Source organism: Lacerta agilis, chromosome 2 (assembly GCF_009819535.1).
Source record: "Lacerta agilis isolate rLacAgi1 chromosome 2, rLacAgi1.pri, whole genome shotgun sequence".
Taxonomy (NCBI): Eukaryota; Metazoa; Chordata; class Lepidosauria; order Squamata; family Lacertidae; genus Lacerta; species Lacerta agilis.
In genome coordinates this window covers 21980765-22007739 of record NC_046313.1, presented here as the reverse complement: position 1 = coordinate 22007739, position 26975 = coordinate 21980765, and the positions used below count along the sequence as shown (strand labels likewise).

Genomic DNA, 26975 nt, shown 5'->3' with positions numbered 1-26975 from the left:
GAGGACAGAATGCAAAGTCTCTATTTGTGATCAGAGGAGGGAGGAAGAGAAGGGGTGAGAGGAGGGTTCTACAAAATATCTGTCTCTGTCTCCTGTTGCTCAGCTCCCTAGCAGATACTGGTGACGCCATTTTCACTCTGGTTCCTGGAGAAGTCCATCACAAGGGTGTGATGAGCACTGAAGACCTCATGTTTGGTTCAGGATCCGTCATCCTCCGCGGCTCCTCTGACAGAAATGCCAGGCTCTGGACCCCAGAAGGAAAATTGGTGCCTGGCCCTACCCTTCAAAGAGATGGAGCCTGAAAAACCATCAATATATGTCCATTCCAGGTAAGTTTTCCTTTGCTACAGTTTCAATCATCTTCTCTTGCGGCGTGTCCATATCACTTCACATTTCTTCCACTCTGTAGAGGTGTGTTGAGCACAAGGATCTAAACAGCAGTCTTCCCACCTGGGAATGTTGAGGGGCAGGGCTGGTCCTCAACTATGGATTGAATATTCATGTGTTCAGTCAAATACCTGAACTTGTCTGTCACAATGTCTGTGGTATCCTGGCAGAATCCTGGTAGAGCAGCTTTCTTCCATCTTGGCTTCCCAGATGTTGCACTCCAGATCCCATCACCCATGACTATTGGCTAAACTGATTGGGGGTGCTGGGAGTTGTAGTCTAACAAATCTAAGGATCTAAGACTGAAGAACAGTGCTATAGAGGAATACCGCGGGTATGGAATCAGCGTATTCTGCCCCCCAGTGTGCCCCAGATGCCTACAAACACTACGCAATGTTATGCATGCTTCGTATCCATATTAGCATATATGCAAACCACATTTCAGCTGCAAACCCTTTCACTTTGCTCAAGTGTCTTGAAGAACTGCTCTATAAATCTGGAGCTGATAAAGAATACATTGAATCAATACATATTTGCAGACCCTGTGATTATTTTTTTTATAGAGCCTTTATGTGAAGAATATATTCATTAAGGCCATATGCATATCCTTTAAAGAGAAACAATAATGTACTAACCTACATAACTAGGGCAAAATCAATATACAAAATTAATTTGACCCAGGCAGGCTATCAAAATGCTTGATAGATCTGACATGATTCAGACTTCTTATTGTGCCGAAGGTTTAACCCAGGTTTCATAAGGTGCCCTGACTTATCCTTTTGAGAGGGTGTCCTCTGAAAACAACCGAGGCTGTGTGTGCACCCGCAGTGTCAACAAACGGAGCCCTATCGTTCTAAGTCCTTTGTGTTCTTTCTCGCAAATTCAGTTGCATCAAGGGAAAATCAGCTTCATATGTTTACAAAGGAAAAGGTCAGTTTAAAAAAATGACGCCAACAAATGTGCTCTGAGAAGTTTGAATTAAGTCCATGAACAGACATACAAATATGATTTTCATTCAGAGATACAGAGGAATCCATGAAGTTCCCCCCCCCCAAGGAGGCCCCATTTCCCCAAAGGTTTGTTGCTGTTACTCCTCACATGTTCTCCCTAGCATGGAGATAAGAGGAAGGGAGAAAAAACAACAACCTTATGGTCCATTTTTCCTGCAAGGAAGAGTTGAATAGGTCTACACACCATATATTTAAAGCACAGCCCACTGAGAGCCAGTGTGGTGTAGTGGTTAGGAGTGGTAGACTTGTAATCTGGGGAACCGGGTTCGCGTCTCCGCTCCTCCACATGCAGCTGCTGGGTGACCTTGGGCTAGTCACACTTCTCTGAAATCTCTCAGCCCCACTCACCTCATAGAGTGTTTGTTGTGGGGGAGGAAGGGAAAGGAGAATGTTAGCCGCTTTGAGACTCCTTTGGGTAGTGAAAAGCGGGATATCAAATCCAAACTACTCCTCCTCCTCCTCCTCCTCCCTCCCCTCCTTCTTCTTCTTCCCATCACAAGAATCCTGGGATAGTTTACCCCTCACAAACCTACAGTTCCCAGCACCCTTGAGAAACTATAGTTCCAGGGATTCTTTGAGGGGAAATGTGTTTTAAATATATGCAGTGTACCATGGGTAGGCAAACTAAGGCCCAATCGCCTTCTAAATCCGGTCTGGGAATCAGCGTGTTTTTACGTCAGTAGAATGTGTGCTTTTATTTAAAATGCATCTCTGGGTTATTTGTGGGGCATAGGAATTTGTTCATTATTATTTCTTTCAAAATATAGGCTAGTCTGCCCCCCACAAGGTCTGAGCATAGCTGTCAACCCTCCCTGCTGTTTCCCAATGCTATAATAAGGGAATTTCCCGCAAAAAAGGGAAAGGTTGACAGCTATGGGTCTGAGGGACAGTGGACCAGCCCCCTGCTGAAAAAGTTTGCTGGCCCCTGCTGTGTATGCAGGGGAATAGCGAAACTGAGAAGGGAAATTGTCCCACTGAACAGGCCACAAAACACTGCATTGCCTATAATCAGGACCAGTGCTAGGGCTTCTTACGCCCTAGGCGAACCACCTTCTGGCGCCCCCCCCTGCCAAAGCCTGCTTTAGCGGGAGGTGGGGGTGGTGGAGAGGCAAGCAGCAGTTTCTCCGCTGTACAGAGAAGCTGCTGCTTGCCCGTCCTGCCGCCCCCCTGCCAAAGCCTGCTTTAGCGGGAGCCGGGGCGTAGGTAGGGGGCAAGCAGCACCTCTCCGCTACAGCGGAGAAGCTGCTGCTAGCCCGTCCCGCCAAGCCTGGCCAACGCCCCCTCCATTTTGGCGCCCTATGCAATTGCCTAGTTCGCCTTAATGGATGCGCCGGCCCTGCCTCTAATGGTTGTAAAGGATATATGAAAATAGACTGCGCAGTTACAAAAGCCACTGGCAAATTTTATAGCACAACCTTTGAAAATCATCATGTTTTCAAGTTAATCTTGCCACCAAAAGAGGCCGTTTTAGGGTAGCATGACTGGTTCAGCCACACTGGGCACCACACTGCAGCCCAAATTCCGCCACTGTACCAACCAGGTTGTGTAAATTCTTTGTTCAGGAAAGCAGTTCAAGCATGCGTTGTACCACGGATGCTGTGCCCACAAGAAACAAATGGAACTTTTTTCAGTGGGATCAGTAGGCAGACAGCACAGCATTTTTAAAAAAATGTTTTGAAAAGCACATATAAAGTTGAATATTATTGCATTATTTTTTAAAAACAAAACAAAACTTGAGACAATGTTCTATATCTAACTGTGGGTTGTTTACGCACAAAGAGGCGTTCTGAGTTCTGCGGTGAGATTTTGATTCTGACATTTCAGTGATGAACCCTGAGGTCAAGGGGGTTCAACAAATCCCAAACAGCAAAATCTGAGAAATTCTCAACCTTTTGTAAACTTGCGTTGCGGCTCTGAACGTGCTGCTGACTGTGGGACCTGGAACTCCACGTGCAGCAGGCAGCTGATGATGAGATTTCTCTGACAGTAAGTGTGTTTCCAAGCTGGCAACCTCGAAGAAATCAAATTACAGCACTCCCTCAAGAGCACAGCCTAGCCAGGGATCACACAGGCATCCTGCTCCCAAGGCAGTTGTTGCGGGGGTTTCTTTTATGTGCAAATGGCCCTGCAGTGCTTCCCCTTCCCCTTCCCCTCCCCAAGTTCTTGTTCCAAATTGGCATTTAAGCGTGTTGCTCTCTCTGCCATTTTGCTCAAGAAAAGCACTGGAGGGCTTCCCAGGAATAAGAAAAGCAGACACGTACTGGTACGATGATCTTACTAAGCTGGCATTTCCCTCTTAACTGTATGTCCTGTAGCATAATTTTATCTGTGAGTGAACTTTGCCAAGTCACGTAGGCTCTGCACTTCAAGAGAGGTTATTATTTATGCTCCTAACTGATGCACACATTTCTGAAGAGGATTTAAGTGACTTCAAACCAGTGGAGGCTACCCCATGAGGACAAACGGGGCATTGCCCCACCGGCCTGCCCCCCAAGCGGCCCCGCCTGCCTGCAGTGTTAGAAACTCAAGATATTAACCAAATGGGTTTACGGTCACCAAAACAGAACGTCTAGTTGCCATTTGGGGGCCAGATGGCTGGAAAGTTGCATTTTTCAATACGGCTTTTTGGTTCCTGGAATTCGTTCTGGTTGTGCAGATAAAATATCATGGACAGAATTCTAGAGGATGTGTTGTTAGTGTTAGAAATGCGCTCGGGGCAAACAGCAAACTGCCCCGGAGTCCTAACAGCTAGTGCGTGAAAACAGTCAGGATCCAAGAATCCCCAGGCATGCACCTCTAGATGGTGGAGACGTCAGGTGGCATCCTGACACCAGGGCATCTTCACTTGGCCACCAGTGGCCAATAGCCAGGTGCAAAATGTGCCTGGCACCTGGCGAATTTCAAACGCTGCCTGCCTGCCTTCTTCTTATATCTAGTCCAGGGTGGTGGCAGCGGCACTGCCTGTTGGTTTAAATTTCTCCCCTAGCGATGCATATGGTGGGACAGAACCATTGAGCCACCCTCTTGACAGCAGTGCTGCTACTGCTTGCACAGAGGCAGCAAGGCAGGGCAGTGGTGGGGACATGCAGATGCACTCTCACCAGTGCACCTGACCTCACCCCTGCCCCATCCAGGTAAACAGCAGCAATGCCCATGTCCAGGAGGGCAGTAGCTGTGCAGCCCTCTGCCCCACTGCTGCCCCTGTGTCATATGCCAATGGAAACCCCCCCCCCCCGGTGCTGCTATTGCCTGCATTGGAAAATATAAAGGCATGACCTATGTGCTTGATATGTGTGGTTTGCTCTATAGTAAGGCATGATGTGAGGAAAAGAGTTAGCATCTCTCTCCCTGCCTCCGGCCACTTGTGTAGTGCTGTGATCCCAATCTGGATCAGGACTTCTTGCGACTGCTGTTTGTGGACACTGAAAGAGATGGAGATGTATTCACACACACCTCAAGTATGCATTTCTCATCCATCATTTCAAAACCTCCTCCAAGCATTGAGAACCTTGAAGCATCCCTGTAACGCAGGAGGTGTATTGGATTTGCACGCCATCTATCTAAAGTGTCACCCAACATGTCACCTACCTGACAACTGCACATGTAATCTAGCTAACATTTCATGCTGCAGAGATCCCAGCGTTCCTCTAGTCTGAAGAGCGATCTGTTTAGATTTATTATCATTATAAATCCCAATGTTCTATATGCCCTGTATGACTTCTTTACAATAGGCCCCATAAGGTTGCCCATTGTTATTCCCATTTAATGGGTTGATAATTGAGGCTGAAAAATCGTGACTTGTCCAAAGTTATCAAGTGACTCTGTAATTGAACTGGGGTTTGATATCAAGTCTCCGAAGTCCAGTGCATTTATCAACTGGCCCACAGCTTCTCCCTGCAGAATATTTTACACTGAAAACAGCTGCAATTAGTTATAACGTGAAAGCTATTTCTTCTGCAGTCTTCCTCATTATCAAGTCTGGGCTGTGGAGGATAAATGAATTTGGTAAAACCCACAACACACACAGAGAGAGAGAGAGAGAGAGATGATAGAGCGAGAGAGAGAGAGAGAGAGAGAGAGAGAGTTACTATGACAGTAGGTGGAGCTGGGTATGTTCCCTGTATATATGTAGGATCCTTATTTGCTATGCTCCAAAATCTGAACTTAACCTTTTTAGAAAGCAATTATTATGTAGTACCGGTAGTTATTTATAGAAGTGTGTGCACTGTGCTGATGACAGCACTGAAATGAGAGGGTGGCTGGAGAGGGGGGAAAGTCAGAAATGGCTCTTTAGTCGAAATGCAAACTCACCTTAGCCTCTTGGGATTTGCAAGTGAGGAAGAGTGCTCTTGTGCTCAGGTCCTGCTTGCAGGTTTTCCACAGGCATCTGTGGTCTGTGGCCACTGTGAGAAGAGGATGCTGGAGCAGATAGGCCTTTGTTCTGGTCCAGCAGGGCTCTGCTTATGCCCTCCAGATCTGTGGTTCCATGCATGGACCTCCATCTCTCTGATACACTGTGAATGCACACCCCTATAGCAGGCATGTCCAACAGGTATATCGTGGTCTACCGGTAGATCTCTGGACGTCTGCGGTAGATCACTGGTAGATCATTGGCTCCCCCCAAAGAAGCTGAACAACTGTGGCTCCCTTTAAAAAGCTCAACATTTTACCTCCTCCCTGAAAAAACTCAGCAACTTTGACCTGAATCCCAAAAAAGGGGGTAGATCACTGCCAGTTTTTAACTCTGTGAGTAGATTGCAGTCTCTTGGGAGTTGGCCACCCCTGCCCTATAGCATACCCACTTGGCCCTTGTGGCTCCACAATCCAGGGGCAGGGGCATAAACACAGCCCAACCGTCTGCCTGGTGAATAACTGGCAACCATTAAGCGACTCTTCGTTAAGAAAACACCAGGTATAATACTTGTACGAAATCCCTACAAGGGTACCTGACAACACTATTTGCAAGTGAGTTGTACAGTCGTACACATTTACACATACTTTTTTAATGTGCAGTTATTTTTCAATTGCTTGTTTTATTTATATTTCGGTTAAACGTTCTCCTCAGCTTGTGTTCCGCATTGGCTTTCATTAATCTTTTGAAAGACTGTATGAGATGTGTAGACGTTTAAGTAATAATAATAATAATAATAATAATAATAATAATAATAATAATTTATTATTTATACCCTGCCCATCTGGCTCGGCTTCCCCAGCCACTCTGGGCGGCTTCCAACAAAATATTAAAATACAATAATACATAAAACATTAAAAGCTTCCCTAAACAGGGCTGCCTTCAGATGTCTTCAAAAAGTCTGGTAGTTATTGTTCTCTTTGACATCTGGTGGAGGGCGTTCCACAGGGCGGGTGCCACTACCAAGAAGGCCCTCTGGTTCCCTGTAACTTGGCTTCTCGCAGTGAGGGAACCGCCAGAAGGCCCTCGGCACTGTACCTCAGTGTCTGGGTAGATCGATGGGGGTGGAGACGTTCCTTCAGATATACTGGACCGAGGCCATTTAGGGCTTTAAGGTCAGCACCAACACTTTGAATTGTGCTCGGAAAGGTACTGTAGACAATATTTTATTTTTTGTTTGTTTGTTTGCTTACATGAAACGGGATATAAGCATAAGTGTGTGTGTGTGTGTGTGTGTGTGTGTGTGTGTGTGTGTGTGTGTGTAACACATTAAATCCCCACCCCCTTTTGATTAGAAACCCATGGAGTCACATCCGAGCCGAGAGAAAAGAGAATAAGAAGAAAAGGGCTTTTGCCACTCTGCCGATCCTTGAGGAGGGACAACTCTTCAGTGTAAACGAACCTCTCAAAAGTACAGAGCAAGTGACTGTCTGAGCCAGCACAGCATGGCAGCAGCGGCTGGGATGCGGCAAAGGACAGCAAGCTGGAGGCCAAAGGGCAGCAGGAGCCAGGTAAGCAAGAGCTTGTTGTGCCCAGAAACTTCCTCACAGAACTGGCATGTATAGCTACTGTATGAGAATAGTAAAGGACCCCTGAATGGTTAAGTCCAGTCAAAGGCGACTATGGGGTTGCAGCACTCATTTCGCTTTTCTGGCTGAGGGAACTGGCGTTTGTCCACAGACAGCTTTCTGGGTCATGTGGCCAGCATGACTAAACCACTTCTGGAGCACAGAACACTGTGACAAGTGCCAGAGCACACAGAAACGCTGTTTAGCTTCCCGCCGCAGCTGTACCTATTTATCTACTTGCCCTGGTGTGCTTTCAAACTGCTAGGTTGGCAGGAGCTGGGACAGAGCAACAGGAGCTCTGCATGCAGCTGTTATAGTAACATGCAGAAAGGCGAGGTCCCTTGCAACTCTACAATTCTATGAGAGAAAGAGGGATCACTCATACCCAACCTCCACACTTTTGTTATCAGGTATGAAAGATTCCTCCTCTGTTGGCCATTGCATGGAGAGATGTGCAGCCTGCCCGCCTGCCCCATCAGTGTTTGCTTCAGCATAACCCACTCTTTAACGCTGAATTGGAACAAATGGCAATTCAGGTTTTTGCAAGATTGTCGTTTGCTCCGACCCAGCGGTAAAGAGCAGGTTTTCACGGGGAAAGTGCCTGGGCAAAAAAGAAAAAGCACCCAGACAATTGGTAGAGCATGAGACTCTTAATCTCATGGTTGTGGGTTCAAGTCCCACGTTGGGCAAAAGGATTCCTGCATTGCAGGAGGTTGGACCAGATCAGGGTTTCCCAAACCTGGGTCTCCAGCTGATTTTGGACTACAACTCCCATCATCCCTAGCTAGCAGGACCAGTGGTCAGGGATGATGGGGATTGTAGTCCAAAAACAGCTGGAGAGCCAAGTTTGGGGAACGCTGGACTAGATGATGCTTGCAGTCCTTTCCAACTCTACAATTCTGTGATTCTATGGACCTGCACCTAGAAATGCGGGGCAAATGTAAGTGTGGGTCAGCCCTCAGTTCACATTTTCCATGTAGCACTACAAAACATGCAGCATGGCAACATCATGCCTTGAGTCTCCCTGTCCCCGGTAAGCAGTAGCCAATGGCATGGGGTGTTACAATTGAAGGGGAGAGAAGACGGCGAAGGAGCTGCTGCTTTCAGCGGTAACTCTCCATAACACACAGTCTCCACGACGTGCATCCAAGCTAATCAAATTCCAGAAGGAAAATTGTCTTAGGCACAAATAATAATAATTTTTTTTAAAAAAAAACACACAGCCAACTCCCAGTGGGTTGTTCAGTTTGTTCTACCAGAGAACAGTCTGCTGGCATGGTTTAAAAAACAACAACACAACAACAACAACAACAACAACCCAGGAAGTCACAGTTCCCAAAGCCTTTGAGAGAAAGGAATGCAGAGTCTCCGTCCAGATCGCGTCCTTGTTCATTCAGAACTCTCGTGGCAGCCAGCAGGCAAATATCTGAAATATTAGACATATGAAACGGTAGGATTTCACACCAGGATGGAGTTAGCAAACAGATGGTTCTAACAGGCAGACAGCCTCGTGCAACTGCCAAGCTATCAATAGATTGCAAAGGCCTGACATATTGCTAAGAAGCAGACAGGGACCACACTGCCCTTTTCATGCAAGGAATGCACAGCTGTAGAAAAGGAGGTGTTTGGGTTCGTTTTGTACAATGCGGTCTCTGGAAATATGAATTTCATATAAGCCTCCATGGCCATGTAGTATGAAGAGTCCCGCTAATAATCATCATAAATAACACACACACACACACACACACACACACACACACACACACAATTTTTCTCCTTTATGAGTGCTGCCAAAGTCCTCTGGGCACATATGAGCAATCAAATTAAACACAAACCAACGAATAAAGGAACACTGCCTGGTGAAATTCATACCTGGGGAATGCAGAGGAAGGATATACATACTTGCATTAAACTCAGCTCCTAGCCATTAGCCAGACAAGGAGCTCTGCAATTCTCAAATGGTTGCAAGCCCCCTCCTGAGAGAATGTGTAAATTAGTTACCGGTACATGGATTTGCATAAACACATGTGAGTGTTTCTAGTTGTCCCTGCATCCTATTCTTAATCATTTAATGGGCTAATGGAGAGGATGCTGTAGGAAATCTTAAAAAATACTTATTTTTTTTCTTAATTAAGAATTGTTACAGACAGTAGACTCTGGCCATAAAATGCATCTCCTCTTCTCTAGTCCCAACTAGTATCTCATGTGCCTCCTTACCACACAGCTTGCCTTTCTTGGTCTTTGTGCTCCCAAAAATTATAACTAATAAGGCCACGTTTGCACTGTACATTTATTATTATTTTTTTATAATAATTTTATTGGCTTTTTTCAAAACAAAGAACAACAAAACACATACAACACACAAACATAACAATCAAAACATAATAAAAAAACAAATATAACCCCACTAAAACACCAATAATTCTTTTTCTTGTTTGAAACAAAAAAAAAAATTCTTGTTCGAATCAATACTGGGTGACTTCCCCCGTTTTCTCTCCTTTGGTTCCAATTCCCATTCACTTTAATAACTTCTCATCTCTAAAATTCAAATCATCCAAAAAGAAAATCTAAACATACTTCTCAATATTTAATTCTAGTTCAAATTAACCTATTACTTCTCAGCTAACATCTTACATCTTATTTCACTTAAACTGCTGCTAATAAAAGAATTCAAATATCTCTTCTCTAGTTCAAAAACTTAAAATCTTAACACACCGGCTTCAGGGTACCATAATAAACCATCCTAATTATATTTAGATATTTCACCCTATCCCTTTTCTAACCATTTTCTTTCGCCATCTCGGGGTCTCCCCCCAGACATTCCTCCATCTTACACCAAAACCATTTTTCAGAATGTCCTCTTTTCTTATAAGTCCACAGTTCCAGACACAGTCTATAACATTCCTTACAGGGAGCATCAGGGTACACAAATCATCACCTTCCAGCATCTCCGCTTCAAAATTCCGTTCTTCTTCTAATCGTAGATATACAAATCTTTTCCCCATCATTCCTGGGCTCTCACCCCAGAAATTGGATATAAATTGTCTTCTGATCCTGGGTCTCTCACCCCAACAGGATTTTTCATCTTCTCGGAGTTGCGTAATCATTGTACTTTGTACTTCAATAATTCCCTTAAGTTCCTTGCCAAGGTTTCCTTCCATTTTAACAATGTTCTCAAGAGTCTTTCCTGTGGGATATAACTTTTCTGCGACATCCTGGTTCAGCAAAATTAATTTCTGGTTTAGCAATTCTAAGTTCAAAAAAATAATCCTTTGTTCGTGAGTCAGTCCAGAGTCTAAAGCCAGCTTGAAACGAAACCCAACATGGTAGAAGTGGGCATAGGGTGTCAGGTTTCAATATTTTCCCATCTTAGTCACAGTACTTTTCCATCTTAGTCATAAGTCTCCGCAGCCATTTTCCCTGGAGTCAGGGTGAAAAGATTACATTCTATCCACTTCAAGAAGAGATATTTCCACCAACTTAGGTCCCCTAAAAGGGGTTTAACCAATCTCACTTGTCAAATTCAAAACATTGTATCCACCACTGCAACAGCAGTCGCCATCAAAAGCAGTTACTTTCTCTCCACACAAAGGGAAAAAACGGGCTTCCTTTCCATCGTAGCTCCCGGAGCGCCAAATGTCAAAATTAAGTCCAATTATTACCGTACTCACGGCCAACGGGTTTCTTCTGTTATCCTTCTGACAGGTAGAACGATCTCGCTCATCGCGAGCGGCGGCCGCCGCTTCGCCGGTCCGGTTGGGGCATGCCTCCACAGCCCGGCGCCGTAGTCCCTTCACCCCCACTCCCCCTTTACAGGGGGAATGGGAGAAGGGTTCGGCGCCATAGCGGGCTCGCTGGAGAGCCCATGCCGCGGGACGCTCGACCCGCGGTTTAGCGGAGCCCCGCTTTGCGGTAGCGGGGCTCCTACCCCCGGGCCGGCCTGAGTCGCTTCGCTGCCGAAGCGACCCACGACCGACCGCGATGGCGTCCTCGCCGGAAGTCTGCACTGTACATTTAAAGCAGCATCATACCACTTTAAACAGTTCATGGTCCACCTTCCACGAAGAGCCCTGATTTGTTCAGGTTGCAAAGAGCTACAATTCCCAGAGTTCCCTGGGAAGAGGGATTGACTGTTCAACCACTCCAGGAATTGTAGCTCCGCAGGGGGAATTGGGGTCTCCAAACAACTTTTAGCACCCTTAAGAAACTATAGTTCCCGTGATTCTTGGTGTGAAGCCACGGCTGTTTAAAAAGTAGTATGAAATGCTTTGAATGTAGGGTGCGGATGGGGCCACAATGAGGGTTGTAAACGGTGCCGAGCACATTCTGAAAATGCTCTCACTAGGTCATAATGTTCTTGCTACTAGTATAAGCCAGTGCTCAGCGTGAGAACAGGTGGGGTTATTAGTGTGAGGGGAACTGAGTTCAGATAGATCTTGGTGAGAGTAGGGAAGAGTAAGGAAGGACGGTTGCCACGGATGATTGACATGGAGTGAGCAGCTCAAATAGAGGTGAGGACTTGATAAATGTGGAAGTATGCTTTCCCCCATTCCCAAGAGGCAATGCAGCAGCTTTAAACTTGTAAGCGCAACAACTGTAGTACATGGGGAGAAACTGGCATTGTAAATACAAATACAGTGGTAGTGCGAACTGCGCAGAATGCATCTGTGCATGCACAGACTGCACAGAACGCTTCTGTGCGTGCGCGGATCCTGCACGCACTGAAAAAAACATCCAGGTTACAGGAGTATGTAACCTGAAAAGTGCGTAACCCGAAGCGGACGTAAACCGAAGTACGACTGTAAAGGGTTTGTGGGGGCCCGCTAGGCCAAAACATTCCTAACCTCGTGAGTCTCCTGCTATTGGCCAGTCTTAAAGCCACCGCTTATCTGGCATCCCAAGCATTTTAAAGCACCATCTCAGTGCTAGGCAACGGAGAGAAAGGCCTTTTAAAAAAAAACAACCGATTTCCATACCTTTACATAAAAGCAGTAGCCAAGTTCCTCTATCCACCTCCCGCCTAACGAAACATTGGCACTTTGTTGTTGTTATTTAGTCATGTCCGACTCTTCGTGACCCCATGAACCAGAGCACGCTAGGCACTGCTGCCTTCCACTGCCTCCCGCAGTTTGGTCAAACTTCGAGAACACTGTCCAACCATCTCGTCCTCTTTCGTCCCCTTCTCCTTGTGCCTTCAACCTTTCCCAACAAGAAGTCTTCTCTTCTCATGAGGTGGCCAAAGTATTGGAGCCTCAGCTTCAGGATCTGTCCTTCCAGTGAGCACTCAGGGATGATTCCCTTAAGAATGGATAGGTTTGATCTTCTTGCAGTCCATACATACGATTCTCAAGAGTCTCCTCCAGCACCATAATTCAAAAGCATCAATTCTTCGGCAATCAGCCTTCTTTATGGTCCAGCTCTCACTTCCATACATCGCTACTGGCACAGATTGCCTTAAATACTGTTTTCTGGGTCTATGAGTCACCTGTCTTTATTCTATATTTAGTGGCTTGGCCAAAAACACCTCTGTGAACATGTGTGTTAAAACACAGATTAGTGCTGCATCCACACGGCTGTTTGGATGGATATATAGCAGGCCTTATCTCAACAGTGAAAGGCAAAGTCTGTGCCAGCTGTTTAACAAGGAGGGAAAGCTATGCTATGCCCCTCCTTTGCACTGTGCACTTCAGGACACTGTTATCTGGAGATTCTTCTTCCTTCTCAGCCAAGAGAGGCGGTAATCCCGGGCAATTACACTTAATTCAAGTGCAGGGGCTGTTACTGGAAAATTGGGAAGAAATGCTGCTGTTCAACATTTGGGGTGGTGGATTTTTTGTTTTTGTTTTTTGTTTGTTTTGCAAAGGAAATGATTTAAAAGCATTCAGACAAAAACATTCTTTGTTGTTTTTGCAATGCTTAGTGTTCTTGAAAGTTAGAAACCCGTTTCTGGAATGTTAGAGTTGGTCGGTCATTTCTTTCTACTTTCATGATAACAAAAAAAGCGGCTATCTTTTAAGCCTGGGTTTGTTTGTTGTTTGTTTGTTTTTCCGAAGAGAACCATCAGTGGGAGAAAGTGTTGGGAGAGGAGTTTCTTATATCTGTTGGATTATTTTGCTTTTATACGATTATCGTTCTGGTTAAAGATAAAAATCGGGGCCAAATAAAACATTGTGCAGGTGGCCCCATACTGCTATTACTAGCACCATGGGGAGGAGATATTCTCTACTTTTTTCTGCTCTGCAATTAAGATGCAGTTTCAGCAGGAAGGCTATTCAGATCTTTTAAAGGGTGTTAAGAGGAAAGGCTTGCTCTCTGTGTGTGTCATCTTCAAGGCAGCCACGTGGGGCTGCTAATTAGTAGTAGTTGTACTAGCAGAAATTGGCCCTTGAAAGATTCTAGTCACACGTCTCTGGTGTCAGTTCTTGTTTGACCTTAAGCCTTGGATGTGCATAAGCAAATTGAACATTAAGGTATGTAAGATTTGATCAAATCCAAGTTTGCCCTGACTACCCCATTCAGTCTGTCAGCCCTAACTTTATTTTATGCAGCTATTTAGATCATTTTGCAGGCCGCCTGCTGTAAGCTCTGTGTCCTGGGGCTGGACCAGTTAGGGTGGGGAAGCTTAAGCATTTTACTTTGTGGCCATCAATGCAAAACCCGCTGTGGTGAAAGGATAACAATTAAGAGAAGGAACTCAGCCCAAAACAACTGGCCTCAGTGCATGCGGAAATCCAAACTCACTTAAGTATATAAACAGCTTTGCAAAGTCAAGAATCCCTTAACATATACTTAAGAAACTGGAAAAGATATATAAGTGGCAGGCAGTGGGTAATTTATGAAATGTGTGACCTCAAGGTTTTTTGTCACAATAAACCAGCTGAGATGTTTGTTGTTTACCAGGTTGTAGTGTGTAGTAGTGTGGGGATAATGATGTCAGCAAGTGATTTCAGCTCTCTGACATAGCAGGCAGGAGACAGCTTTTTCAAGTAACACTCTTTATTCAGGCAAACAAGACTGGGGGACTGAGGAGAGGGAAGCTACATTTATAGGGATAGAAGACTGGCTAGAAAGGATACATTTTGGAGGGAACAATCTCAAGCAGTCACAAAGCTGCCTTTTGGTGGGAACCAATAAGACTGAGGATCCAAATGCAGCAACTTGAATGAACCAATAGTAGCTGTTCCTTCTGGAACAGGAAGGCAGTTACTTTCCCCTAATGTGAATACAGACAATAGTAATACAGATATGATAACCCTTGAATCAATACACAACATAGTGAACAGAGGGTTGCAACACCTCTGCCCTGATATCTCATGAGGGCAGAATATAAATACTTATATAAAGAGATGCAAATAAGTAATTAAACATTACTGTTTTTGTAACTCGAAACAATTGCATAGGGCATGTGAGTCTCTCACATTATAAACTGAAGGACAGAGGCTCCTCACCCTCCAGGAAAGCTGAGGATGGAGAAACAAAATTCAAGGAAACTGCCTGTTGTCAGGCTTGAAAGGGGAGTGATGTGATGACTCTCCAGCCGCTGTCTTGTCTCTCCATGATATGTAGTCAGACAAGCCCCCCCCCCATAAAGGGTCTATGTCCCCTCCCCCCACAGTCTTCACTTTGCAGTTAGAATCCCAGCTGCCTGTTGGCTCTTCTTCCACCTTCCCCCACTTGCCAAGGCAAACTCAATAGCTGCCTTCCACAACTAAGAGAAAGTACATCCTGTAAAAGTGCTTCCCATGCTCATTAGAGCCAATAGTGTGGCAGGGATGTCGCCTGGCCACAATCTAGAAAGCTAGTTGATCTAATTCTGTAATGAGACACCAACAAAACAACCTCGACTGCAACAGCTATGCAGTACTTCTTAATCCAGCCTGCAGGAGCAGCTGTGATGAGGAGAATAAAATTTTGTACTTCCAGTTTTAAACAAGACACAGTTTCCTGTGTTGTCCAAGCTCAGAGAACAGTGGTTTGCTCAGCTCAACAAACTACAGTTTCCCCCACTGGCAACTGTGTTTTGTTTAAAACTGGAAATGAAAGCCTACGATCTCTTCCCCTCAGCTGTAAAAGATGATGGAACACACATATCTGAGGCTTGTGCAGACCCATTTGTGGTAATGGGAAACCTTTGTTTCCTGTTACGTCTGAACCAAGCCTATGTCTCTGCTTATGGTAAATGAAGCCTGATTCCTGACCCCCATCCGAAAATGTATGTAGTTTTGCAAGTGAATGTTACTTACTGCTTGTAAGTTCAATGGCTTAACAAAACAAACTGCCAAGCATGACAGGAGCTAGGACAATGTTATCTCAATTGAAACTTTAGCAAAAAGCAGGCATTCTCAGCTGCTATTCAGAGGAAACAGTGAAAAATATCATGGCAGATATTAAATGAAGAGTGTTGTGAACTGTTGGTTTATGAAGTCTAGACGGGTGGGGGTGTTACCTCTGCATAGCCTTTTGTTTCAAACTCATTTCGTATCCGAAGCATCTGAAATGAGAAATGAAAAGGGGGGATATCTAATTCCCTTGTTCAAACAGATACACTGCATAATTTTCTCTTTCAAAATCCCATCTTCAAACATCGCCTTGGAGATCAGCCGCTGCCTGTCTTTCACACAAATCATAACATGATTAATCTATCGGCACTCAGTCTATCTTTTGCCGTCAATCACCTGCATCTGCTTTTCCCTGAGAAAACAACCTGAATGTTGTAAAAATGCTCAGTCCTCTTGGAACAGAATATATTTGCTGAGCATCCTTGAATAGTCATTGTCCCATTATAGCAGGGACAAGGAAGGTGTTGTCAGACCACAGCTCCATCTACTCCAGCATCCTGTTCTCACAGTGGCCAACCAGTCAACTTTTCCCTTTTCTTGCGAGGAATCCTATTCGGAATAAGGGAATTTCCCTTAAAAAAAGGGAAAAGTTGACAGCTATGAACCAGGTGCCCGCAAGAAGCCTGTAAGCACTACATGAACACAACAGTATTCTTCCCCGTTCTTGATCTCCACCAACTGCTACAGAGAGACATACCACTTCTGATAAGTACATAATCATCATGATTAACATTACAGATAGCATAAATTTGTCTAATGTCATTTTAAAGCCATCCAAGCTGGTGGGTATCATTAATTACATCTTCTGGTAGAGAATTCCATAATTTTACTAGGAAGTTTAATATGACTAAGTACTTACTTCGTCTGTCCTGAATCTTTCAACATTCATCTTTGTTGGATGGCCCCAGATTCTATTGTTATGAGAGAGTGTTTTTGTACATAGCATGCGTAATTATAAACTGTAGCATTTTCATCATACTTGCTTTTTTCTGAAGTAAAAACAAAGCCTCATATATTGCAACCTTTCTTCACAGGAGAGCTGCTCCGATCCCTTGATTATTTCGGTTGCCCTTTCCTACGCCTGCAATGTTGTTGTTGTTGTTGTTGTTGTTGTTGTTGTTGTTGTTGTTGTTGTTATGCAGTGACTACAACTGCATACAATATTCCAAGTGTGGTTGCATTGTGATATCTGCAGTTTTAATTTCAATCCCCTTTTCCTAATGTTCCCTAGCATGGAATTTGGCTTTTTCAAAAGCAGCCACACACTGGATCGACAGTTTAATCAAGCTATGCACCATGACTCCAATATTTGTTTCCCGATAAGCCATTGCAAATGGCACAGAGCAAACATGTCTCTTTGTCTCCAGTTTCCAGCCTGCTTCCAGCTCACTCACACACAACTCTGCCTATTGTTCTCCTATGTGGCAGCAGGGCGAGGGGGGTGGAGAGGAATGGCCACCCATTTGCTCTATGGCACAGAGCAACTTCTTTGGATATGTAAACTGTGGTACTTAACTTGCCAGCCAAAGTCATCACCTTCACAAATGAACTGCTTTGCCTGGCTCCCTCTGCCATGCACACAGGATGACAGGTTTAGAAGGGACACAGGGTATAATGCAGGGTTTGGCTGCCTGGGGCGGCAGCGCGGAGGCACCCCCCCTGGGGGTGGGGGCGTCATGACGTCACGATGTCGGATGGACTGCGCATGCGTGGAAATGCCGTGCATGCCCAGTCCATCCAGGCCGGCGCTGCTACTCCCATGGCGACTGGGCGAGCCATCGAGCGAGCGGCGGGCCGTTGGGCTGCCCCGTCTGTCCGTAAAGCAGTACGGACGGGTGCCAGGTGGCGGGGCTCAGTTTGGGGAGGGGCCGCCGAGTGTCATCCCCCCTCCCTTGGAACCCAGGGCGCCCCGCCCCCTATGCCCCGCCCATCCTATGCCACTGCCACCCCCTACACACACATACACACTGCTTCTAACAATGAGTTACAAACCCCAAACAGTTCCCCAGCGGACCCTACATCTTATACCCCTCTGTGGTGAAAACTGTCCCATTAGCACTCCTCTCTGCTTCCTGTTCTTTCACTGGTTTCTGATCCATAAGAGGACTTGTCTTCTTATCCCATGTCTGCTAAGCTTACTCGGAATAAGCGGCTTTTATCAAAAGCTTTTTGAAAGTATAAGCGGCGGTATGGAAGTATAACCAACAAGTAAACAACTGCATGAAAATCTTGGCGATCATATCGAGATTCAGACCTGCTGCATGCAGCAAACATGTGAAAGAAGCACATGTACAAGGGGTGCGAGGAGGCCTGGAAAACCCACCCTGTGGTGATCTATGTTGAAGGGAATCAGCACCGGGTGAGTTTTACAAGCATCTCTTCTCCCATCTTTTGAAGCTCTGCTGGAATTCCAAGGGTGCCCATGACTTGCAAAGCCTGCCTGGTGCTGATCCTTTCCATCTCTGATCCAGAAGGTGAAAGGATCACCACAGCCTTGGAAATCCAGTGTAACTTCAAAGGAGGGGCATGGGGGTGCTCCCAGGGCGCAGAAGAATTCTCCCCTCCCTCCCCATGCTGCTGTTACCTTGCTAAGTGACAGGGGAGAAGAGTCTGGATTTTTAAACTTACTGCAGCACCTGTGGGAAGGGGGCCAAGGGGAGAAATAATTATTTATCCTCTTCCTGCTGTTGTACAGAGTCACTGGCAGAGGGATTTGTTGCTTGAGGAAGGAGGAGGGGATTTGTTCTCTAGCACACACACCCCAAGCACCTTTCATTGTGTGTGTGTGTTTTAAAGAAAAGTGATGGGCAGGCCTTGAGTTTGCCCCCTTCACGATTTGCAATGAAATTTATTGCATAACATTCGATAAAAATTTGTCACTTGAAGCTCACAGTCAGGGAGATGCAAAATTTGTAGATCTGGCACCGGCCACAAGTGGCAAAGCTGGATCCAAGAGTACATACCCAAGCTACATACCTGCTCCTTCAGGGGCAGTGTGGGTCCTTCCAGAACAGGTTGTCTCCCCACAATTTCCAGACTCAAGAATAGCCCACCAACAGCACCACCATCTTGTCAGAATTCAACTTCAGTTTATTAGCTTATAGACCTCATCCAGCCAATTACTGCCACCAGGCACTGATGGAGGTAAACATGGATATACCTGCAGCATCTTCAGACTGCCTGGACTGAGATCTTTGTGACCTTGTCAATAATTCAGCCAGGCACGCTATCTCATCTCCCAACTAATTGGTATGCCTGGAACGAGTCGAGAAAATTAGGGGAATTATGCATGAGTTTAAAGCTATTGTTGGTAGACTATTTGCTTCCATTGTCTCACAGGCATTATGCTTGTATCCCTTGAAATCATGTGGGGTGTGTCAGCTCCTTTGCTGTCAAGCAGTAATGAGCGAGTTCTTCCCAGACTGATTTGGAATGGATTAACTAACTAAAACAATTTCCAAAAGAAATTGTTTTCAGTAGATCGAATGATGTCCCAGGCTGAAGTTCAGGTCCACTATGTTCCTGATGGTGTTATCTGAAGCATCATGGGGTCTATAAACCTCCCCACACCAAATCCTCTGCCAACAGCACCCTCTCCCTTTTCCTGAACCATCTTTATCTAGCTGCAGTGAGGGGCTCACAGCTGGAGCCTCTGCTAGACCCTATGTGAGCCAAGAGCTACTGAGAATCATGGGGACTGTATGACTCCTACTGAAGAGTCCTGAAGCAGGTACCCACCACCGACTAGTAAGTGTAAGTCAGGGGAAAGACAGCAATGGCAAAACCTTACCAGATCTTTAGATTAAAGCAATCCCCTACCAGGCTCACCCAGAATTAAGAGTTGACTCAGTATCAGCTCACAGGAGTGTTGAGTTACTGAAATGAATATTTCAAATCACTCTCCAAAATAAGTTTCAGTGCCACCGCTTAGCAAACAATATTTATAGATCCAGGATGCAGAACAAGAACACCTGGCTAGGACATTTCTCAGGCTCTAATTGGGAGGACAAACTGAGGGTAAAGGACAAGGTGAAGAAAAAATATCCCTTAACTCAACTGTAAGTTAATGCCAGTTAACAGAAGTGAAGGGCAATATACAGATGATGGACAGTAGACACAAGAGAGTGCCCATCATTTGCAGTGAATACAAAAAAAGGGGGTCCTGAATTTGCCAAGCTGAACATCTCCAAATGCTGGACACAGATGATATTTCCTTTCCTTAATTAGGCTGGTAACAGCTTGAATCAATATTAACACATGCAGAGACTGGCGAATAATTTCCCACCTGCAGCAAATATAATGATGTCCCCAAAGTCAACATGACAACTGGCATGTGGAATGTTTCACAGCGGTCAGAAAGATTAATCAATATAATAGGGTGTGTGTTTCTTCATAAGCTGCATTCCACTGTTTAGTGTCAGCCAGGTAACGTTGGGCAGAACTTCTTCCGCCTTGAAGAACTAAAGTCTTTGGGCCTTTTTGATAACTGCTTTAGTGCTTTATGTATCCCATTTCCACCAACTTCAGGGCAACAATATAAAAAGATAGGAAGCTGCCCTCTACTGAATCTGACCATTGTCACTCTAGCTCAGTCTTGTCGACACTGGCAGGATTTCCAGATGGTGTTCTCTCTCAGCCCTATCTGGAGTTGCTGGGAAATGAAACAGTGACCTTCTGCAGGCAAGGCTGATGCTCCCCCATTCAGCTATGGCCCTTCCCCCAAGATATGTGGTCAATATCTGGGCAAATCTTTCTGCTGGACACTTCTGACTTATTTATAATAGTAAGATATCTTGCCTGCTGTACGCCGATGATGTGGTGCTCCTATCACTCTCCCGATTAGGTCTTAACAGTCTGCTTACAGCTTTCAGCAGGTATTGCAAGTGTGAAGAGCTCGTTGTGAATTACTCCAAGACCAAAATCATGGTATTTGGGAAGTGTAGTCCCAAATCAGCGGAACTTGGAGCAAATACGCTCCTTCAGATATCTGGGAATTCTTTTCACTGAGACACTATCATGGAAGGGGCACATCGAGGCTACGAAATTCAAAGCGCAGAAAGCTTGTGGGGCATTAATGAAATTCTATTTTACAGCAGGTGGTCAGCTATTGGAACCTGCATTGAAAATCTTTGCCAGTAAAGTGGTCTCCCAGATGTTTCATGGAGTAGCAATATGGGGCAAGGACCCAAATGCCAACAAACCCTTAGAAGTAGTGCAGAACAAATTCCTCAGGAAAGTGTTCTCGCTCCCCAAAGGGACTCCAGCTGCTGTTCTCCACGCTGAAGCTGACGTGACAACAATACAGGCTAGAATTGATTACCTGTGCTTAAATTATGTGAAAAGACTTCAATATCTTTCAGAGGAGAGATTCCCCGCTATGTCACACACAGAACAGAAACAGACCAAATGTTGGAAGACGGTATCCAATGCCTCTTGTCACAATATCAATTACAAGATTTTCAGGTGACTATGAAGATGGACAAGAGGCACTTAAGAGATTGTCTCTTTAGGTCAGATGCAGAAAGGGATCTAACCATGATGGCTTCTACCAAGAGTTTGCCATGGTTCCCACTTATTAAAACAGAGCATACCTGGGCCAGTTACCTGTCAAAGCTCCCACTTGCCATGCTTAGAATCGCTTTCACGGAATTATGATTCCAGTCAATGCCCTCGGCGGTGTTGGATGGACGCTACGGCAAAGTACATTATGAAGAGAGACGTTGTCTGTGTGGGCAACCCTGTGCAGAGGACCTGTCCCACCATGTATTGCAGTGCCCGTTATATATAGACCCAAGAGACTGATTCCTAAAACCCCTGTTTCTGAATGGAACTCACTTGAATAGGGTGGAAAGGGTAAAATGGCTGCTGAGCGATACTGATGACTTTGTAACTTATAAAATAGCACTCTATGCGTTGGCAGCTAAGAAGATCAGGAGGAAATAACTTGATAAAATAGCGGTCAACTGCAAAGGGGATTTGGATATTTAACTTGGGACATTTTACTAGAGAAACTTCTGCTATTCTATTTTATGCAACAAGCAATCTTATTAGTTGTGATCATGGTTTATATTGTATGTGTGGTGCCTGATGATTTTTATGGTTATTGCTGTTTTTCTTTTTGTAATTTTTCTGAATGATGCCATGGCCTATGGCTAGCGCAATAAAAGTCTATGCTGATGATGACTTATTTAGGTGGAGCAGGTAGGACGCAAGTAGGTGTGCAGGTCCTACAAGTCCTCCACCACCAATATGAGCATCCTTGCCTTTCCCCAGGTTTGCTTGTTCCTAACTAGCTCCGACATTCCTGATTTTCTCGCCAAATTGAAGATGTTCTTTTTCCACGCACACACACACACACACACACCAATATTATAAGGAGCCCAGGCACAGAGGCTGTTGGAAAGACACTTTACCCAAATCCAGGCAGTAAAAGCATCAGAGTGTGATGAGCAGGCACCATAATAACTAAACACATTGAGATCCCACTGCTGCCACTAACTCAGGAGCAGATCAAGGGGCAGTTGTGAGTAAAGGCTTAGAGACTTGAAGGGTAAAGAAGGCAGCCATGAGTTGCTTGGTACAGGAGCTACTCCCCGCTCCCCAGAGCTGTTTGCGTGCCTGATTGATTTTAATAAAGTTTATATACCACTTACTATAATAAAAGACCCATAAGCCGTTTACAATAAACCAATGTCCATAAACAGACTCGCTCATCAAAGCTTGATGGCACATATATATTGTGGGCCTCCTGCTACATCCCAGGCTGCTTTCTTTCCTCAGAGCCTCAGTTACCCAGAATTGACCGTCCTCGACAAGCGTCTCCCAATCAGGCTCCTTCAGAGGACACGCCGCAAAGCCGGCTGAAAACACCCCCGCTAAGCAGCATCCTCGGGCAAAGGAAGCACGAGGTAACAGCACCGACGATAGCATTCGCTCTTCCTGCTGTCTCTGATCGTGATCTGACTCACACACACACAAACCCTCCTTCCCCAGTGTAGGTTAGAATTGAGGTCAAGGTTAAGGGCTTCTAATGCAAGCACTGGTTAATCAAAGGGGCTCCACGTGATAATGAAATTTTGCTGTGAGTAAGCCAGCCTTGATCCAGAGAGCTGCACAAATCATTCCATGTGCCAAAGTGAGGTTTGGGGTTTGGGTTTCTTGAGTGCCACCCCCTCTCCTGAATCCTCTTCTGAAAGTGAAAGAAACCTTAAAAGAGCCAATTGTGATATGGCGTTGCTGTGCATAATATACCAGGATGTGCAGAAAAAGATAATGCTTCATTCAGAGTCTGCTTCAGCACTTCAAAAACTAGGCCACTTCATCTCATATTGCTTTGGGTATCTTCAGTTAGGAAACGTGAGGTTTTGTATGTCCCTCTCCCCCATTAACCAACATAGGGAGATGAATAAACAGTATCTCCACAGCAGTGGATGAAACTTGCAGGCATATAGCCCCTTCTGAGGAAGTGAAGCCTGCCAAATTTCTGACAGATAGGTGTGGGTGACGGGGAGCTGTACAAAGGGAGTCAATGGTTTTTCTGCAAGTAGTTTCACTCTCCCCACCCCACACATTGCGGGGAGGGAGCAGCATTTGTATGAAAATGGGCTAGAAGCCTAGACTTGTCCTTAGGTAAGTAACCTGCAGAATCTCGGAGAGATAGGTGCTGTGGTTATGGGATTGAGCAGTTAGGAGGAATGGAGACTTGTTCTGTTCTGGCCTTTGAAAGCACTGTGATTGAAGGAAGAGAGGAGAGCCCTGGTAATGTTATTCCCTTGTTGGAAGCTAGAACCTTCAGCTACAAAACTATACTAATACCTCCCCTGCCTCCTACCTCCTCCACCTGCCTCATACTTTAAGAACTCGGAAAGAAAATGTAAGCATTTCTAACAAATACCACGAGACTTGCTCTCTAAGATAGATCATAGGAGCATTCCAACTCACTTGCAGCCACTTTTGGAGAACTCCTGCTTTGCCATAGCCTGAATTCCTCCATCAGCACTTCCAAGCTCCTTGTCTGATCACAAAACGACACCACAGCTCCTCTGCTTATATTACAGCTGTATTTCTAGGGTTTCCGAATCTTGAAACCTCTTTGGAAGCAGCTCCACTAGATCAGAACCAGCAGCATTCACATCTGCCTACTGGCCCAGAAAAATGCAGATAATGTCAGTGGGGGTGATCTCAAGGTTCACTCTAAATCTCTTGTTGACTAGCTAAGGTGTGTGTGTGGGTCTGGGTCTGGGTGTGTACTTTAAAACAAATAAATGCATTTAGGATTCCAAGGGAACAGGTACACCCCTTGCCCTGCCCTGCCCCCCATGATTTGTGTGTTTTTTTAAAACAACAACCAAACATCTCCCCTTAAGAATATTAGCACAGAAAAGCTAGAACCATTCTTGCTGGTGTGCAGCTTGTTCTGTGGTGTGTGTGTGTGTGTGTGTGTTTATACGTGGGGTGAGCATTCAGAAATGGCGCCACCTGAAGCGATACAATCCTCCGGACTCCTTCTGCTATATTTGTGAAGCAGGCCTCACTCTGCCTCTAATTGAAAGATATGACAGCTCATGTGTTTGTTTGTTTGTTTGTTTGTTTGTTTGTTTGTTTGTTTCCTTGTCCGATTTTGACACTAGAGCTTTTTCAAACACAATCTGGAAGAAGAATTCCTGCAAAGAATAGCTAGGAGGAAAGTCCGCCGGCATCTGTTTGGAGAAATCAATCCCCACAAAGTCAACCGGTTCGGGGCAGGCTGTTCACCTTTCCATGCACTGGCAACTACGGTATGTAACACATGCTTCTACAGCTTGTAGAGCCCCTTCGCTTACCTGCTTTTCTGACTGGCTTGCCTTCAGTCCTTTGCTGGCCCTTTCCAGCTGTCTCTTGTGAGTTTCATTACATACATAACTATTACAGTTTGTTATTTGATAACCTGAGCAGGTCAAAACTCCTAGCATCACGTTATCATATGATTAGTCTCATGAATCTTTGGTGCTTAGCATGTTAGGCTATTACCAAAGCAAGTGTGCCTAGCTGCGTGGCAGACATCACTTAGGATAAAGCTTGGCCCAGAGCAAGAGTGCAGTGTCAGGCCCCTCATAAAAATGTTCCCGCCCTCTTACCTTAATCCTGTTGCTGTATGGCACCACAGCCCAGCCACATGAAATGCCAAGCTGCGTTGATTTCACTGGGACTTTGGGTCAGTGCTCTCAGAACGGCAGTTTGAGAGTTGCTTCCCACCCTCGGCCGTGAGCAAACTTCCATAATTCACAGCTCACATGAGCAGCCTAGCTGTGTGATGAACGGAGCAATCATACTGAATCTGCATAATCAAACAAAATGGCACCTCCGGTTCTGTAAAAGAGAAAATTCTGATCCCCTCCTCCCTGTGCACAGGGGTTGTGAGTTTGCAGCTCCATGGTTATGTACCATGCTTACACAAGTAGGCTGGTCTTCTGCAGGAGTGAGCCAACAGTTCTTCGTGGAAATGGATGGTGAAAATGCATTTGACTTCAAACACACCCTTTCTCTTCTTCTCCTTCCATACACACACACACACACACACACACACACACACACACACACACAAGTTCTAGATGTTCCCCAACCAAGGGCTAAACTAGACACCTGCACTATAAACTAAAGCAGGATCATGCCACTTAAAACAGTTGTGGCTGCCCCCAAAGAATCCTGGGAACAGCAGGCTGTTAGAAGACCCCTGCTCCCTCTCAGAGCTACAGTTCCCAGAGTGGTTTAACAATTAACCCCCGCTTCCAAGGAAACTCTGGGAGTTGTAGTTCTGTGATGGGGAATATGGATCTGCTAACAACTCTCAGCAGCCTTAACAGGATTCCTTGGGTGAAGCCATCGCTGGTTAAAACAGTATGATGATGTTTTTAATGGATAGTGCAGATAGGGCCATAGTAATCACCTGGGTGCAAATAATGTGTGCTTCCCCCCCCTTTTTTTGCTATGCAAATAACAGCCCCTGGGAAGTCTGAGCAGCCTTTAGAGTATAGACCATGGGGCTAGTGAGAAGGGGGGGGGGAACCACTAGCATAAGAGCATAATAGTCCTGCTGGATCAGTCCCATGGCCCATCTAGTTCAGCATCCTGTTCTCACAGTGGCTAATCAGGTACCCACAGGAAGCCTGCAAGCAGGACCTGAGCCCATGTGCACTCCCGTTCTGCAGTTTCCAGCAACTGGTAGTCAGAACCATGAAGGCAGAGCATAGACATCATGGCCAGTAGCCATTGATAGCTGTATCACCCATGACAATCCCAACAAAAGAAACACCACTCCAAAGCTGCTATTTCTGTTTCAAGGAAAGATCAGGCTTTTAACTGCACATTAAATTGCATTCATGGAATTAGCATCACGTCTACTCCGGCCCTAACTGGCTGTAAGCAGCAGGGATTTGCACTCTCTGTGCATTGATCATGCTATGTCCTCCATCACGACCCTCCCTTCAAATATGGCCTTTGTGATCCTTTCTAGGAGATGGAGACGTTCACCTTGCCCAGCAACTTACCCATGACTGCACGGATGGTGAGCAAGGGGATTGTTTGCACCTCAGAGTCTGACTTAAAGTCCATGCAGCTGACATTCCCAGAGCTGGATGAAGTGTCTGCAGAAGAGCCGAAGGCAAGTGACAAGAAGAAACCAGCAGATCAAACCAAAAAGGCTAAGCTGCCCCCCTTGGTTAAAGCTTCAAGATCTCGCCTCTCTGAAAACAAGAAGACTTCAGGTTGCCGTCTTCCCTCAGTTCCTGCTGTAATTGCATCTGCATCACTAAAGTGGGGAAAGTTTTAATAACCTCTTAAGGCTGCTGACGTGGATTCCATCAAAGCATGCCCTAGTGTTCTGGTCTTGGTATCTGGTACAGACCACAAAGGTTCAGACATTCTGAAGCCAAGCACTTCTTTGGTACATGAACGTTGCAGGGAAAGAATCTTTGTATATATCGAATCACCCATGGAGGGGGTGGGAATCTAAATGTTAATTAAAGAAAGTGCCATGTGCCTCTTTGGTGGGCAAAACTGAAACCATTTTAATCTGTTGCATGAGCTGCCAGGGTGTTTCTCTAGGGGCGCAAAGTACACCTTTTAGTCTGAATTTGGCACTTGTGAATGTTGTCCAGGAGGGATACAAAACAGAAGAGAGTAGGGTGGGGGTTAAGGATATAAATGCTAACTAATATGTTTTATTTTTGAATTACAGACTTGGGAAATATTAAAAGCAATTTAACTTGTAAAGAAGCTTGAT

At 45.4% G+C, this 26975-nt stretch overlaps 1 protein-coding gene across 1 annotated transcript; it reads left to right on the top strand.

The window, feature by feature from the left end:
• Window positions 1-26975, top strand: LOC117040856. Its single transcript, XM_033138912.1, is given in 6 exon segments — window positions 1-329; window positions 7104-7236; window positions 7238-7319; window positions 22496-22623; window positions 24346-24492; window positions 26208-26975. Coding segments are annotated over 6 exon segments (900 nt in total). The 5' UTR covers window positions 1-234; the 3' UTR covers window positions 26523-26975.